Raw genomic sequence first — 14874 nt, forward strand, 5'->3', positions numbered from 1 at the left:
CTGTCTCCTGGCTTGATGTGTGGCGGTTGTTGAGAAATGTCTGTCCTCTTGCTCCAAAAAAAGGTCAATAATACAAAGAGAAAACCTTCACAGTTCAGATTGGCGGCCTCATAGGAAAAACATGTCCACTTCCACGCTAATCAAATTTTCCCCTAACAAGTCCTTTATGGGTGGAATCAAAAGTATTGCTTGCTGTGTTTGTATAGGGTCCTATTATCTCTCGTGTCTGAAGGGAAGGATCCACTGCAATGAAAAATGATGGCTATGCTAAGCATTGCCAACCACTTAACAGCACCGAGAGGCTGGAAACTGATGTTGATTTATACTTTCTACCAAAGGTTCTAATATGCAAATGAAACCGTATTCTAATATACTTTCTTTGTGAGGAAATTGGTCCTTTATGACTTTCCTATAGAGCTTTACTGTAGGAAGCCAGGAACGGCCCTAAGTTATTCGTCTGAATGACCTTTTGCAAAAGTCGGCATTAGTCTCTTTGGTAAATAATCTCTTTTAGAGCCCTCCGTAAAAGAAAATCAAATATAGAGATACTATTAGATTTGAAAAAGACAGACAGGAAAGAGCCAACAGCCCAGAGTGAATTCTGACACAGGCTGTGCACTTCTCTTGGCTTTTATCTCATGCATGCACTGTCGGATCCTTCAACTTCTTTCTGCTGAAGCTGGAGAGAAAGGAACTCAGCTTTAGTCCTGCTCTGAGTTAATCTTTCGATTACTAAAACAATCATGTATTTGTTATGACATGAAAAAAAAAACAGTTTACAGAGAGAAGTTCAAAATGACAGTAGTGGCCTTAGTTCCCAGAAAGACAATTACGGGAATACAAGGAAACTTGTCCATGTGATAAACTTGTTCTTGAAAAGGGCTTTTTCACGTAAGAAATCTATCTAACATGGTGCTCTTTCCTGTCAATTTTTCCTCTCAGATCACAACAGCATCAGGAAATGAGTTCCTTCTCCAGTCAGATATTGACTTCATCATATTGGATTGGTTCCATGCTATCAAAAATGCAATTGACAGATTGGTATGTATTTGTTTGGGCTGTTACATTTATTAATTAAAATGTAGTCATTTAAATCTTACTGTTCAGGCATATAACGTTCACACGTCTAAATGGATCCTACAGCTGAGAGATATTAGCTATTTTAAGCTTAATAAAGAACACTGGGAACCTTGCTTGCAGACAGGATTTGTGAGGTAAATGCCATTTAATTTCTCTCCTTCAAAACTGCTGCATTCTTTTTCTAGAATAACACGGGCATTCATTTATTGGAGGTTGTAAAAGCACACAAGCGCTTCAAAAGTATTGCATTTTTCCATTTTCCATTTATGTAGTCTCTAATATATATTCTGGAAAGTAAATATCTCTGCATTTATGACTGTACTTACTGTTATAATACCACAGATAAAAATCATTTATGCTTGTTTTTATTATTTCCCAGCTAAGCTAGAATGTTCTTCCCAAGAATGTTAGACACCTAGAACTTCAGGAAGTTGACTTAAATAACACACTCAGAGTATACGTTTTAAAGGCCTAAATTATTTAAAACTGTTTCTTACTAACTTAATTTTAACTCACTAGTATTTTATAAGAATTATTTGGAAAATGTTTTTGAGAGCTTTTAATAGCTTATAAAATAGTAGAATATATTCAAAATCTTTTATTATATCCTTTTAAGGTCAAACTCTACAAATTAAAAGTCTTTCCATAGCATCAACAGAGTCTCCATAAAAAGAGAGCAAACACACAGATTATTAACTTTAAATATGAAGTATAAGTCCAAAATTTCTGAATTTGAAGGCAGATCCTATTTAGTAGCTGCATGGTTTGGGAAAGGTGGGTTCTTTTCCTTCTGTCTGTTTCCTCAGTATGTGGCGGCCTTACTGAATGCCTGAGAGGAGTAACTGGGTTGCTGTGTGTGGAGTTCTTTGAATAATTCATAGCATTTAGTGAACACTGCTTTGGTGTATGAATCAGTGTAAGCATTGTGCTTAGACAGAGGCCATATCCCCAAAATAATTAATGTATTCCAAAGTCTGGTTACATGTAGCATCAAGACAAAACACGAAACAGTTTGATGAATGCTTTCTTCCTAGTAAAAGTATTCAAGGTATTGCTTGTTATTTCCAGCCGAAGAATCCGAGTTGCCAGTCTCTGGAGTTGTTCAATCTCCAGAGATCCTCAAGTACTGAACTGCTGAGTCATTGCCACGGTGATAGAAAAGAACAGAAACCAGAGAACAGGAAGTCTTTCAGTGAGTGTTTTCTTTGACTCGCTCGTTTTACCTCTGTCTAAATGCAGTGCTTATGAAATATAAATGCATTAAAATGAGATTTAAGCCAAAGCCAGACTACTTTGCAAGGTTCGCAACCATTTCCTACCTAGGGATTCATGCGCTGGAGGGCAGTCTGGGCATTCTGCTCACATCGTTATTGGTAATGTCTTTTGAGAAAATAATTGTTCCAAGGTCATGGTCTCTGCTTACAGCAAACCTCTGAGTCTCTGAGTAATAGCCATGGAGTTCAGATCGGTGATTGATTTTGAGAGTGGGAAATGTCAAGCATCTGGCATGCTGACCATTTGATTTTCATACATTAAAAGACACAAGTGACCACCACAGTTGGCCCAACTAAGCCAACAGCCTATGCAACAATCCACACTTCCATAATACCAGGAAGATGTAAAATGTGTGTCCCAGAGTTGACAGGAAATGTGACAGCTGAATGGTTATTGAAGTTACATATATTTGGAAGTTCTACTTCCAAAACAATTGAATCTGAAGTATGAACAACTTATGCCATTTACATGATGGTCTGCAAAATCTAATTTTTTTAAGGCATTCTGCTTCTTTCTCAACAAAAGGAGATTATTAAAACCTGCTACATGTATCTCACTGCGTAAAATTGAGTCCTAGACTTCTGAAAGCATATGAAGATATATTTCATATCAGAGAAACCAGTTTCCCAGTCTTAAAAACTATAGAATCTTCCATGAACCTTCTATCTAGCTACTGTTAGCCATTTTTCTCTGTCTGAAGGTGTATGTAGTTAGATCCTAGCTTTTGAAACTTAAAAACAAGTCAGTAAGCTGAACTTCCAATACATGTAGTGCAAACAAAAATGTGTGGTAGATATATATATATATATATATATATATATATTCATCTATATCTAATGATATATATATATATCATTAGGAAAGTATGTGTATGTGTGGCAACATGTCTTTCAAAGCTGATTATTAGGATCCACAGTTTTTGAAATTACAGGAGAAGTTGAGTAGAGATTCCTTTTTGAAAGGAAGGCATTGTTGAAGGCCTATACCATAGTTTGCTACAGCTATTCAAGACTGATTGAGCTAGCCATTTGTGTGATGCGGCAATTGAAGAAGGTTCTCACTGCCTATGCCTACAAGAGTACACAGGGAATGGGTAGAGAAACTCAGAAATGTCTTTTAGAAGATTTTATTTAGAGTCAGTTTCATTTTCCTAATGTTTTCTCTTAATTCTTGAGTTGCCCCCCCTTCATTTCCCATGGGATAAGGTATAAGGTAAGATTACAGCATTAGAATTTAGTTGTAAATATATGTTTAATGTTAATTACGTAAGTATTTTGTAGTAAACACACAAGGGTCTGTGATGCAGTGATTAGTGGATCTGAAAGCTGAGATTTAATTACAGCTGTGGAAAAGAACTTGACTTGTCTCTAAACCCTGAAGCAGTGGGGGGAAAACATTTGCAGCAGCCTGTTTGAGAAACTGAGGCTGACATATCCTGTATTAAATGGTAATTATATTAAAAGTTTTAGAATGATTCTTAGAAAATAAATTCTATGGAAAGAATCTTCAGTTCTTCTTTGTATTCCCCCCCCCCCATTGACAAAGACAATCATTTAATGAGTTTGAGAGCAAAGTCATTCTTGTCAAAAGATGAGCAGAAGGCAGGTATTTATTCAAGTCAAAATCTCCTTAATTGTACAATGACTTTTAAGTTAAAACAGCACTAATATATGACACTATTTTGTGTTGCAATGAGCCGCTTGTTTGTCCCAGGCACCTGGTTAGCTCAGACAGGGAAATAATCACACAGAAACCAGATATTTAAATCACTGCCTGGCCTATTAGCTCTAGCTTCTTATTGGCTAACTCTTGCATATTAATTTAACCCATCTCCATTAATCTGTGTATCACCACGTGGCAGTGGCTTACCAGCAACGATTCTGCATGTCTGACTCTGGCAGCAGCTCCATGGTGTCTGTCTGACTTCACCCTCTTTAAAGGTCCCAGCACACAGCCTAGCTCCCCCCCCCCCAGTTCTGTTCTGCCCTTGCCATAGGCTCAAAGCAGTTCTTTATTCATTAATCAATAAAAGCAACACATAGACAGAAGGACCTCCCACACCAATTTTGTATGTACTAGACCCCTGGAGCCAAGTGCTTATTTTATACGAACTCATCAATCCTAAGAAACGGTTACCTTTTTTTAACCCTATACTTTGAATGTGGTAGCCAAGGCACCTAGAACGAGGGTAATGTGTGTAAGACAGTTGAGAGACACATGTCAAACTCAAGCAATCTGTTTTTACAACCTGCTCTTTTAACTGCACTCTGTGGTTAAGTGAACAAATAAATGTTAGTCTGTTTCGAACTTGCCCTTGGGTGGACCTTTACTAAAAAGTAAAAATGAAATCTATACAAGTCAGCTAACTTAAACCAAGATGCCAGTATTCTTAGATGAATTTTACCATTAAAATAAAAGGTCCATTTAGGCTTTAATGCTAATCACAATTTTCAAAACTATTTCTTGCTCGTGTCTTCTTGGCTGTGTAGAGTTGTAAGACTTTTTTCAAGGTAGGATGCAGCAAATCACCGTTCAAACTAAGTTATATCTGATCTTATGCATGTATTTATTTTCACTTGAAAGGCATAGTGATTGACCTATCTGCAACATCCTAAATTAGACCACAGGTTTGAAATCATCGAAGCATGTTTTCTATTTGGGCTTTTTTAAAACTTCAAGTAGGAGCTCCCATGTTGTGAAACCCTTCTGAACTAGGTCTTATATCTAATATCCAAACTTTAGGTTTCTTAAATCATACATTCTGTTTTAAGTCACTGTCTGGAGATTCAATAATTATGTGGAGTCACATTGGCAGTGATTTCACCCTTATTAGTAGTTCAAGCACAAACTCTATTGTCTGTTTGCTGCCTTTGGCTTCCTGTGCCCTTGATGTTCCCATGAGTTTTGTCGCCAAGATTGTAAGCAGAAAAAAGCCAGAATCACTTTTTTAAAAAGGCATGTGAACTTCATTAGCAGCTAACAGGTGGTCATTTCTCTGTCCAGTTTTTCCGATTAACATGGGAAAAAAATATGTTCTCCTAATGAGTGAAATCAGAAAGTTGAGTTAAAATAGACTTTCCTTTAAAAAAAAATATGATTCCAACCTGCCAACACTATCAAGTACTAATCGGATATTTTAAGATATCAGTTGAGTCTAACAGACAAGAAGCCAGAAAATTCAACGGGAGGGCCAAATCACTGTGAGAAATTCAGGACAGCAGCCTGGGATGAGAGCAGGAGATCGGCTCTCTAGGGAAGGCTGCTATGGAAAGTGAGGAGTCAATCAGACACAGTGCTCACAGATTTCTCCAAGGAGAGAGAGAGAGAGTCTCTCCCACTGATGGAAAAGAGGAAAGGCCCAAATATAATCATGGCATCACATTACTTGGGAGAGCTTTTTTAACTTTTCCAAGTGTTCCTTTCCAGAACTATAAAAATGGATCTGATAACATCCTTCTAGGATCATGTGAAAATTTGAAATTGGAGATGTAAATACTTAGTTCACAGCAGGCACTCAATAAATGGGAGCCTCTTTTATTATCCTCCATGTCTCCAAGCAGATGGCACCAAGACGGGTATGAGCCAAGGGTGGTGTCTGATGGAAGGCTGGAGCAGGGCACACACACTCTGCATCCTTCTCCCTGAGGGTACAGGAAATACAGGAGAGGAGCCAGAATTGGATATGGGAGTCATAGCTGCAAACGTCTAAATATGAGCAGCTGGTCCTTCCCCTGGCACCTCCCCAGGTGAAAATGGCAGCCAGGGCATTCTTGGGAGCAGCACGTCAGGACCCAGTAGAATGGAGCCAAGAGATGCCCTTGATTACTTAATGCCCAGAAGAGCATGTCATTAAGAAGTCCTGGTTAATGGAAAGCTTCAGCATCCAGCAAGTACTTCAGACAAAGCTCTGATTTATTCCCGTATTCAGAGTCATGGAATATGAATGTTGTTTCTTAGCAAATACCACTAAAATGTACACAAAATTCTTGCATTCACTGTCTTTGCTTTCAAACAAAGACAGACAGACAAACAAACAGATAGAAAATGTGGTCCTTCTGTTGTAATCTATCTCATGCCTGTAAGACTGCCAAACTCTAAAATCTACAAGTGGGAAGGATAAATTTTATATAAAACACTTTCAACCTTATAAATGTATGAACTCAAAAATTAACATAAGTTTTAAAAGTCACATGGTAAAGTACTAACAGGAAATGCATTTCTCTTTTGATTTTTTTAATAAGATAAAAATATGTTTAGGCAAAATCCTAAAAGTATTTCCATGTGGTTTTCTCAGTTTCACATACCTTAAAAATGGTTCATATACCATAATGAGGTTATAGAAATGAAGACAGACTAGAGATGAATGAGATATTAATACAATGCTGAAAATTAAAAATCTGAAAACCTTTATTGTGCTGTGGAATAATCATTATTATGCCGAGTGAAATAAGTTTAATAAAAAAGCAGTGATATTTTGTGATAATCTAAATAATCGTATTTCTCACCAGTAACAGTATGGTGTCATTGTAAAATGGTAGCCTAGATCTTGACCCAATTTACTTTAGGAAATTATATATAGGGAGCAAATCACCTTGGACTCTCTGAAGCCATTTACAGTGGTATTTTTAAGGATCCGTTCATTCTGAGCTAGCCAAACCCCTGGCCCTGAGAACTGGGACTTTTCAGCTGCACCATTATCATCCAGCTTCCTTCCTACTCTCTCAGACCTACAAAAATTACAACAAGCAAGGAGGATTTCAGAATGGTTCTAACTAGAAATCATGAACCCTGCACACCACAGAAGCTGCAGGAAAGTGTAACACAGCTAAACCAGGATGAAGAGTATGGTACAGAGAAGTCAAAGCCCGGAAAGGAAGATTTAGTAGCATGTCAGGAAACGAGTCTTCAACAAGACAAGCTATGGATATAATGGTAGAATACGACTGATATTGTCCCAACAACTAATTTACTGGGTCTAGGTGGCAAATACACAGTTTATTAGATACTATCTTTTTCATCTTTTCTGTTTGCATTTTAATGTTTCTCAACTAAAAACTGGAAAGTTAGATATTAGGCATTTCTATAATTCAGTAAAAGAATAGCCACATGTTTAAACTGCAATATGAATACTTTTAAAGAAAGATCTAATTTTCTTTATGATTAATATTAAGACCTTTGGAAAACAACCTTGATAACCCACTGTTTTCCAACTCTTCCCCCAAACCAGTATTTTTTATACTTATGACCCTTATGGCCTTTCTAGTAAGAATATAATTAAGAAATCTTGTAATATATTTGTTATTAACCCAAATTGAAAATTCATACTATTTTCTCAGATAAACATGTAATTAGCAGTTGTTTGAGATACACACTGAGAAGCCTGTCCTGGAGACTCATAAAAATACATATTGTAAAGGTTTTCTTATTATGAATTTTATATGAAACCACATAAACCTGCCAATGCTTACAAATAATAAGATGAATAAGCCATCTGCTAAGAAAGAAAAAACAATGTTAAACTCTCAGAGATAAATCAAATATAGTTAAGAAGAAAAATAAAAATCTTACCAAAAAAAGAACCTCATAATACTTGCATAGATTACTGTGAGTTATCATTACATTGAAAAGTTGGAAGGATAAAGCTTCTTTATTAAGTACTATGGTCATTCACCTTACTTCTTCCCCCTGACACCAAAAAAAAAAAATGTTTCTCCTGGCAACAATTTTATTCAATACCACTTGAGGAAAACTATTGAATAAAAATATTTTTTAAATGAATGATTTTAGTTATTTAAGGACTATCTGTTTGTTGATCATTTTCCAGGGATTAAGGGGCTCGCTCTTTGTTGAACATATTTCAGATGACTTAAAACATGTACATTAAAATGCTATTGAGGCTAGTGTTTAAATTCAGAAAAGGAAAACATTAAAGATTAAATACATACTTGCTAAGCAGACATGTGAATGCATTTGTCCAAACACTGTTATTCACGAAGTTTTAGAACTATGCCAGGTATCTGTGTAACCTTGACTATCTCTTCTGCTCTGTGTTTTCATGATAGCCAGCAGCAATCTCAACTTTTGTAGAACCCATAGATTGTAATTTCTTCAAAACATTTAGTTCCCTATGAATCATTAGATACGAGGAATTAGTTATGAACTGAGCAAAGCAAGCTCTGATGAATCTCTTCTTTAACATCTAAGGGCTGATCTTACCCTCTGCCCGTTGGGCATCCACAGCCATGCATCTTGAAGCATGAGCTATTCCCCTGTCCGTGTAAGCCTCTGAGTCCTCCATCACTAGATCACCCCATCTTCCTCCTGACCCTGGCAGTAACACTGTGACCATATTTCTCCTTAGATGAACTGCAGTTAATCAATTTCTGATTTCATTAGGTCAAGGGGTGACTTTCTTTCAATAATAGGCCAAATTCTGAGGACTCTTTTCCCTTCTCTCCAGCATTATTTCATAACTGCTAGTACACTGTTGTGATTATAAACAAAAGAAAATAAAATTCTTTGAACTTCTCTAAAAGTTTTATCCTTTCTACTCCGTGACAGAGAATTAGGTACTAACATGTTAACATTTTGTTATGAAGTTAAGCATAGGGTAATTATTCATTATTGTCAACTAAATTTTAAGTGCCATTTCTAAGCATGATATTTGAAACTTTTTTACATTCTCAGCTTTCTGTGTTGAGAAAACACTGTTTTAGATACAAAAGATCACTTACTCTTTCTATACTCAAGATCCATGTGGTCCACCCACTCCCTTTGTTTATAGACCACAGAAACTTGTACTATAATTCCTCAAAAGCCTAAAAGAATTTCACTTTCTTTTTAAGATATTTTGTTGGATGTCAGAATGGGTTCCCTGACATGTTTGGAGAAGTACTCATTGTAAGCATTGAATCTTCAGTGTGTTCTTAGGAAAACAGCTTGTTTTTTTTGTTACTCATAGTATATCCCCCATCCTTTAAGGAAAATCAGATGTAACTTCTATCAAACAATATGAAATAATTCTGAAAATAACAGATATACTTCTTGAAATTTATTTTTTAAAAAGTGACCTATAACATCAAGTTTATTTCTTTTCTTAGAGAACTGGTTTATAGATATTTTGATTACTTAAATAATAACTAAAGGCAACATCCTTATTCTTTAACTCTTGCTGAAAATAGATGTATCCTATTGTACACAAAATTAATTGGCTTCAAACTTGAGATGACATGACTATAAGAAAATGTAAGACTAAAATTTTCCTGTGGGCAATAATCACGGTGGCACACACATATAATCTTAGCACTCAGGGGGTACATGCTAGAGGATCAAAAGTTCAAGGTCATTCTCTGTTACAGATTATGTTCAAGGTCACCTTTAGAAAACAAGGAAGGAAAAGAAACAAAAGCATCCTTCCTTCAGACATAGTGTTTTCCAAAGTCCAAAACTGAGCTCAAAGAGTCAAAGCAGTTTCTCTTCCTTTTTCCTCCTCCTCTATCTACTTCCTGTATTGCTTTTCAAATATTTCTACTCTAACTAGCATAATGGACAGACATAATTCCACTAGACCACTATAAACAGTTCTTCGTTGTCTGCCTGCCCCTTCTTCTCAAGGGTCCTTCCCCCGAATCTGTTTTCCTCATATTCTTTTCCAGAGAAATGAGCTAAAGACCTGGATCCATAGCTCAGCCTGTTGACATCATCTTAAGCCTACTCCCCCACACATACGCAGACTAAGATAACATCTCATACGTCTGAGCTCAGGTCACCATCTCTCAATGTTCTATTTTAACATCCCGTTGTGTTTTAAAGAATTATGGTGATTCATACCCATTCTTGATGCTTTTTTTATGGGCACTGATTTTAATTTTTTAACATTATATTTGAGTCTACAAAATAAAATGGTGTTTTTAATGTAGGAAAGTTAAAGTTTTGATAATTTTTGAAATCTATGAAGATAATTCTCTCGTCTGTTCATAGAAATCCAACTTAAAACAAGAGTTACAGAAATTCTGTCCCTCATCACACTCTTTAAAAGCTGGGTGGAATTATACAAGAAGTAAGGGTGTAAGAGTGAAAAGTTTGAGTACCTTTGATTTGGTATGGTTTTGTTGATAAGAAAAGGGTTTATTTGACTTATATTCCCAGCTCATAGTCCATACTTGAAGGAAGTCAGAACAGGGACTCAAGCAGGAACTTGCAACAGAAACTATGAAGTAACACTCTTTTCTAGTTCACCCTCGGCGTATGCTTAGCTAGCTTTAATATACATTCGAAGATAACCTGCCCAGCACCAACATGGGCTAGAATCTTCATCAATTAACAATAAAGACGCTAACAGACTTGCCTATAGATCAGTCTGATCTGGTTAGCGTTTCGATTAAGACTCCCTTCTCGAATGACTCTAGGGTGTGTCAAATTGACGATTCAGGCTAACTGGGACAGATGTTAATACACTGGCTTTTCAACTTTATGTACTTGAGTGTCATTCTTAATCCAAGATACACAGCTATGTGATTTACATACATTCTTTTAAATATTTTAAAATTGATCTGTTCTTTAACTACAATAGATATTTCAATGTAATTATTAAATAACACAAAGGAAAATTTGAATACGATGGAAATATATGCACTAAATGTAAGGGTAATGTAAAAATCAGAGTTTAAGTATATATAAGGTATTTGTAAATTTTATGTTGTTATATAAATTTTGATATAATAATTACTATGAGTGAATTTAGAGTAAAGTATCCCCAATTTTGTCCACTATAAATCTAACAGTTTCTACATTTAGAGCAAAAACCAAGAATGTACTTATTTAACCCATTTTTATTAGTTCTTGAACAATTTTATACAGTGTATATTGATTCACTCCCATATATTCTTGGATTTATGGTTTTCACTAGAGGATAGCCAACCCATCAGGGGCTTCACTATTAAAGAAAACTTACTCTCTTTCTCCTACTATTTCTCAGTTACCAAAGGCCACATAAGCAGCGGTGGGACTTGGGGTCTGCTTCCCCACTCCATGCTAAAATTAAGTCTGGCATTTTTGAACTTGTGCGGGTCTTGTGTATGCAGTCTCCACTGCTGTGAATTCATGTGTGCAGCTGTCCTCTTGTGTCCAGAGAAAAACCCATTTCCTTTGGTCAACCACCACCTCTAGCTCTTACACTCTTTCAGCTTCCTCCTCCACGACTGTCCCTAAGAATTTAAGGAGGTTGTTTAATATAGATATTAAGGTTAGGGTTGAGTATTCCAGAGTCTTTTACTCTGTGCACCTGTACCAGTCCCTGTGTTAATTTTCTATGTGGCACAAAGCAGCTTTTCCGATGATGGTTGACAGATACACCCATCAATGGGAACTAATGATAAAACCTTACGTCATTTTAGTGTTAAGTCCATTTAACAGAGTAATAACTATAAGTCCTTTCCCTGAGGTGCATAAGCTATGTAAAAACTTTTTTCATCCTAATAAGGGTTCCAGGTCTACGTTTCAACCTATAGAGGGGGCCTTATCTCCGGAAGAAATTGGTTGGTTACTCTCATGATGTTCATGCCACTATTGTACATAACTGGGCATGTCTTGCAAGGCCAGCCATTGCTGTAGAATTCAGAGCTGGTTAAGGTTAGTGATTCCGTTTTTCCTCTGGGAATACTCACAACATCTTTCGGTGCTCTGAAGGCTATCCAGTGGTTCTACAGCTTCCAGTTAAGTGTCAGCTCAGTTTCTTCATGTGTGTGGTATCTTTAGCAATAGGGTCTGACAGTCAAGTTTGGCAATAGTCTGTTTGGAGGGTCTTTGGGGCCTTCTTGCCAACAACTCCAAAAGAGGTAACCCATTCCTGGCACTGTGTTTTGCATTTGTTATCCTCTAGTGTCTAGTAGAAGCATTGCTGTCTTGTGACAGGATAATTCCACTTAAAATCTTTTTATAATGTTTGTGTATATACTTTAGGAAGCTTCTACAGTGGTAGGTTTCCATATGATTTTTTGAAATGTCTTTAGTATTAGGTTGTCTCCCTGTACATTTTGCTATAAAATAAGTGCAGAATAAGCAAATGCATAATCTGTCAAAGATTTAATTTTTAACATACTTCTATTAGTCAGTTAACATGGAATATCACATATACTCTTATTTATTATTTTCTGTTTCCTTAAGGGATTTGGTGTACCATTGGGAATAATGTCTTTCAAATACGTGGACTTTAATTATCTTATAAGGAATTACATGAAAGTCTCTAAATGTCTTATTTCAAGAAAGACAATTGTGTTGACCAACTATCAAACATACCTGGACACCCACCCTGTGCCCTGTATCCAAGATACCATGCTATCTGAGTGAGATAACCTAGCTGACCATGGTATTCATCGTTTATTTAAACCAGAATCACCCTGATCCACTAGGTCTGAGTGCCAGAGGGAAATACGTGACGACCTTTTGAAGCTTACCTCTCCGCATCCTTGTTTTTGAGAAAGCAGTCTAGAGCACTAGCATATTGATGTTAAAACAAAGTGAATAAGAAAATTACTGAGCAAATGAGGGGAGAGTCCCAAAGAAAGCAACAATTTGATGTTCACATAGTAAAGGAAAAGGTTGAAGGATAGGGCCCTCCTTGAAGGGTGAAGTACTATGGGTCCTTCTGGAAGTCACTCCCCCCACAAAAAAAAATATGTTCGTATTCAGAGAACAAACACTTGAAACTTGTACACAAAAGTAGCACATAGAAGAAGGTTGTCAGAGTACGGAAAGCAAAGGGCCCTCAGATTTGCTGCTGCTGTGAGGCTGTGGGAGCCTTTCAAATGCAGAAGAGAGAATAGTAGGGAAATAATAGGAATACATATTAGAATAGAAATAAAAGAGTCCGAGAATGAAGGTGGATTTTAGAGATTTCTGAACCTACAGCGCATAAAAATATTGGGGAAACAACAACTGTAAGTCTGGTTAGTAAGCAAGAATGAACTATTTGGCCAAGGGCTTACATGGACATTGTTGTACTGAAAGCAATATTAATAAAGTGCTACATTGTAGGCAAAAGTACCGAACAGGTCTGGTTTTTTAAAGTAACCATTTCTACAGATGAGAGAAAACAATGAAAGATCAGAGGTAAGAAAATACTGCAGCAGACCAAGTAACAGATGCTGCAGGCCCAAGCTAGCAGTGGGAACAGAGACAGACTCCAAAGATTTCTGAGGTGGCAGGTTTTCCTGGAACATATTGGAAGGATTCTTGACAGTTCCAAAAATTCCATTTCTTCTGTGTCTTCAAAAATATAAGATGGAAAGTTAAGCAGAGTCTGTCTCTAACCACTGGCTTTCAGAGTCTATATAGTCTATAGTCTTGATACACAAAATGCAGCCAAGGGACCAATGACAATCTTATCAGCTGGAGCTTGTTCATGGGAAAGACTGGATTCCCAAGACCCAACCCAAACTCACTGAGCAGAGAGGACATTTCTTTACAAATCGTATTTTATGGTTTATTTATGTGTGTTGCATACATCTGTGAATACCCAAGAAAGCCAGACAGGACATCAGAGCCCCTGGAAATGAATTTTTAGGTAGTTGTGAATCACCTGAAGTGGGTGTTGTGAACTGAACTCTACGGGAAAAGCCACAAACTCGGTAATTAACAGCCCCCAGGAGATTGCATTTTAATAGATAAGATATAGACATAGTAAAGTTTGATAAATACTTTACCACATCACACAAAACTGACTCCCTAAATCGGTTTGCAACAGGCCAGAGTCAGAGAACTTTGGAGCCTGTTTAATCTAGCCTGCACAGGGCTGTTGAGTTGGCCATTTCCTGACAATGCATGGTTTGAGATGGTAAATATTCATTTTGTCTCATCACTCCCTTCTAATTCATGATATCACATGAATTTTGACAGAGTCAAGAGCTACTCTTCCTGTGTCCATTTGCCTGCACTATAGCCATCACTATGTCCTGAACATTGAAATGGCAGGACAAAGGGCAACACAATACACACAAAAGCGATTCTAAAATTAAACCAAATTCATCAAAAAAAAAACCAAATAATAAACCATTCATAAGCAAGTCTGTGAGATATTCCACCAATTTCCAGGAATTCCACTAATTCCACACGCAGAATGGATCCGAAATTCTGTTTATCTTTCATCTTCCACACAAATCCTGTTCAGAGAATGTTGGTTTCCACATGCATCCTCTGGAAGTTAATCCACTTCTCCAAGGGCAAGAATAATGATATTTGATTCCGTAGGTTACTTAATTTTTGCTTTGTTCTTGAGTACTGTAATCACTTCCCATCAACCTTTCAGGTTAGATATCTTAATCTGGATGACTCACAGCTCAGCTGCTGTATTACTACCTAGAGCTAGCTTATTAGCATTTCAGTGATGCCTGCCAAAACAACCAAGGCTCAACAAGCTATACTTAAGTTAAGTTGTTTGGAAAAGGTGCAAGGAAAACAAAAATAGACTCACATTTGAGTTTCCATAAACAGAGTGAGCAAACTTAGAATGAGGCCTGTTTA

General features: G+C 36.8%; 1 protein-coding gene across 1 annotated transcript in view; it reads left to right on the forward strand.

The window, feature by feature from the left end:
- Positions 1–14874, forward strand: part of Arhgap15 (Rho GTPase activating protein 15) — a 601354-nt gene that overhangs the window by 298125 nt on the left and 288355 nt on the right. The window contains exons 7-8 of the mRNA XM_005346381.2: positions 943–1041; positions 2149–2272. Coding sequence (XP_005346438.1) covers positions 943–1041; positions 2149–2272 — 223 coding nt within the window. The remainder of the gene's footprint in view (positions 1–942; positions 1042–2148; positions 2273–14874) is intronic.

Source organism: Microtus ochrogaster, chromosome 4 (assembly GCF_000317375.1).
Source record: "Microtus ochrogaster isolate Prairie Vole_2 chromosome 4, MicOch1.0, whole genome shotgun sequence".
NCBI lineage: Eukaryota > Metazoa > Chordata > Mammalia > Rodentia > Cricetidae > Microtus > Microtus ochrogaster.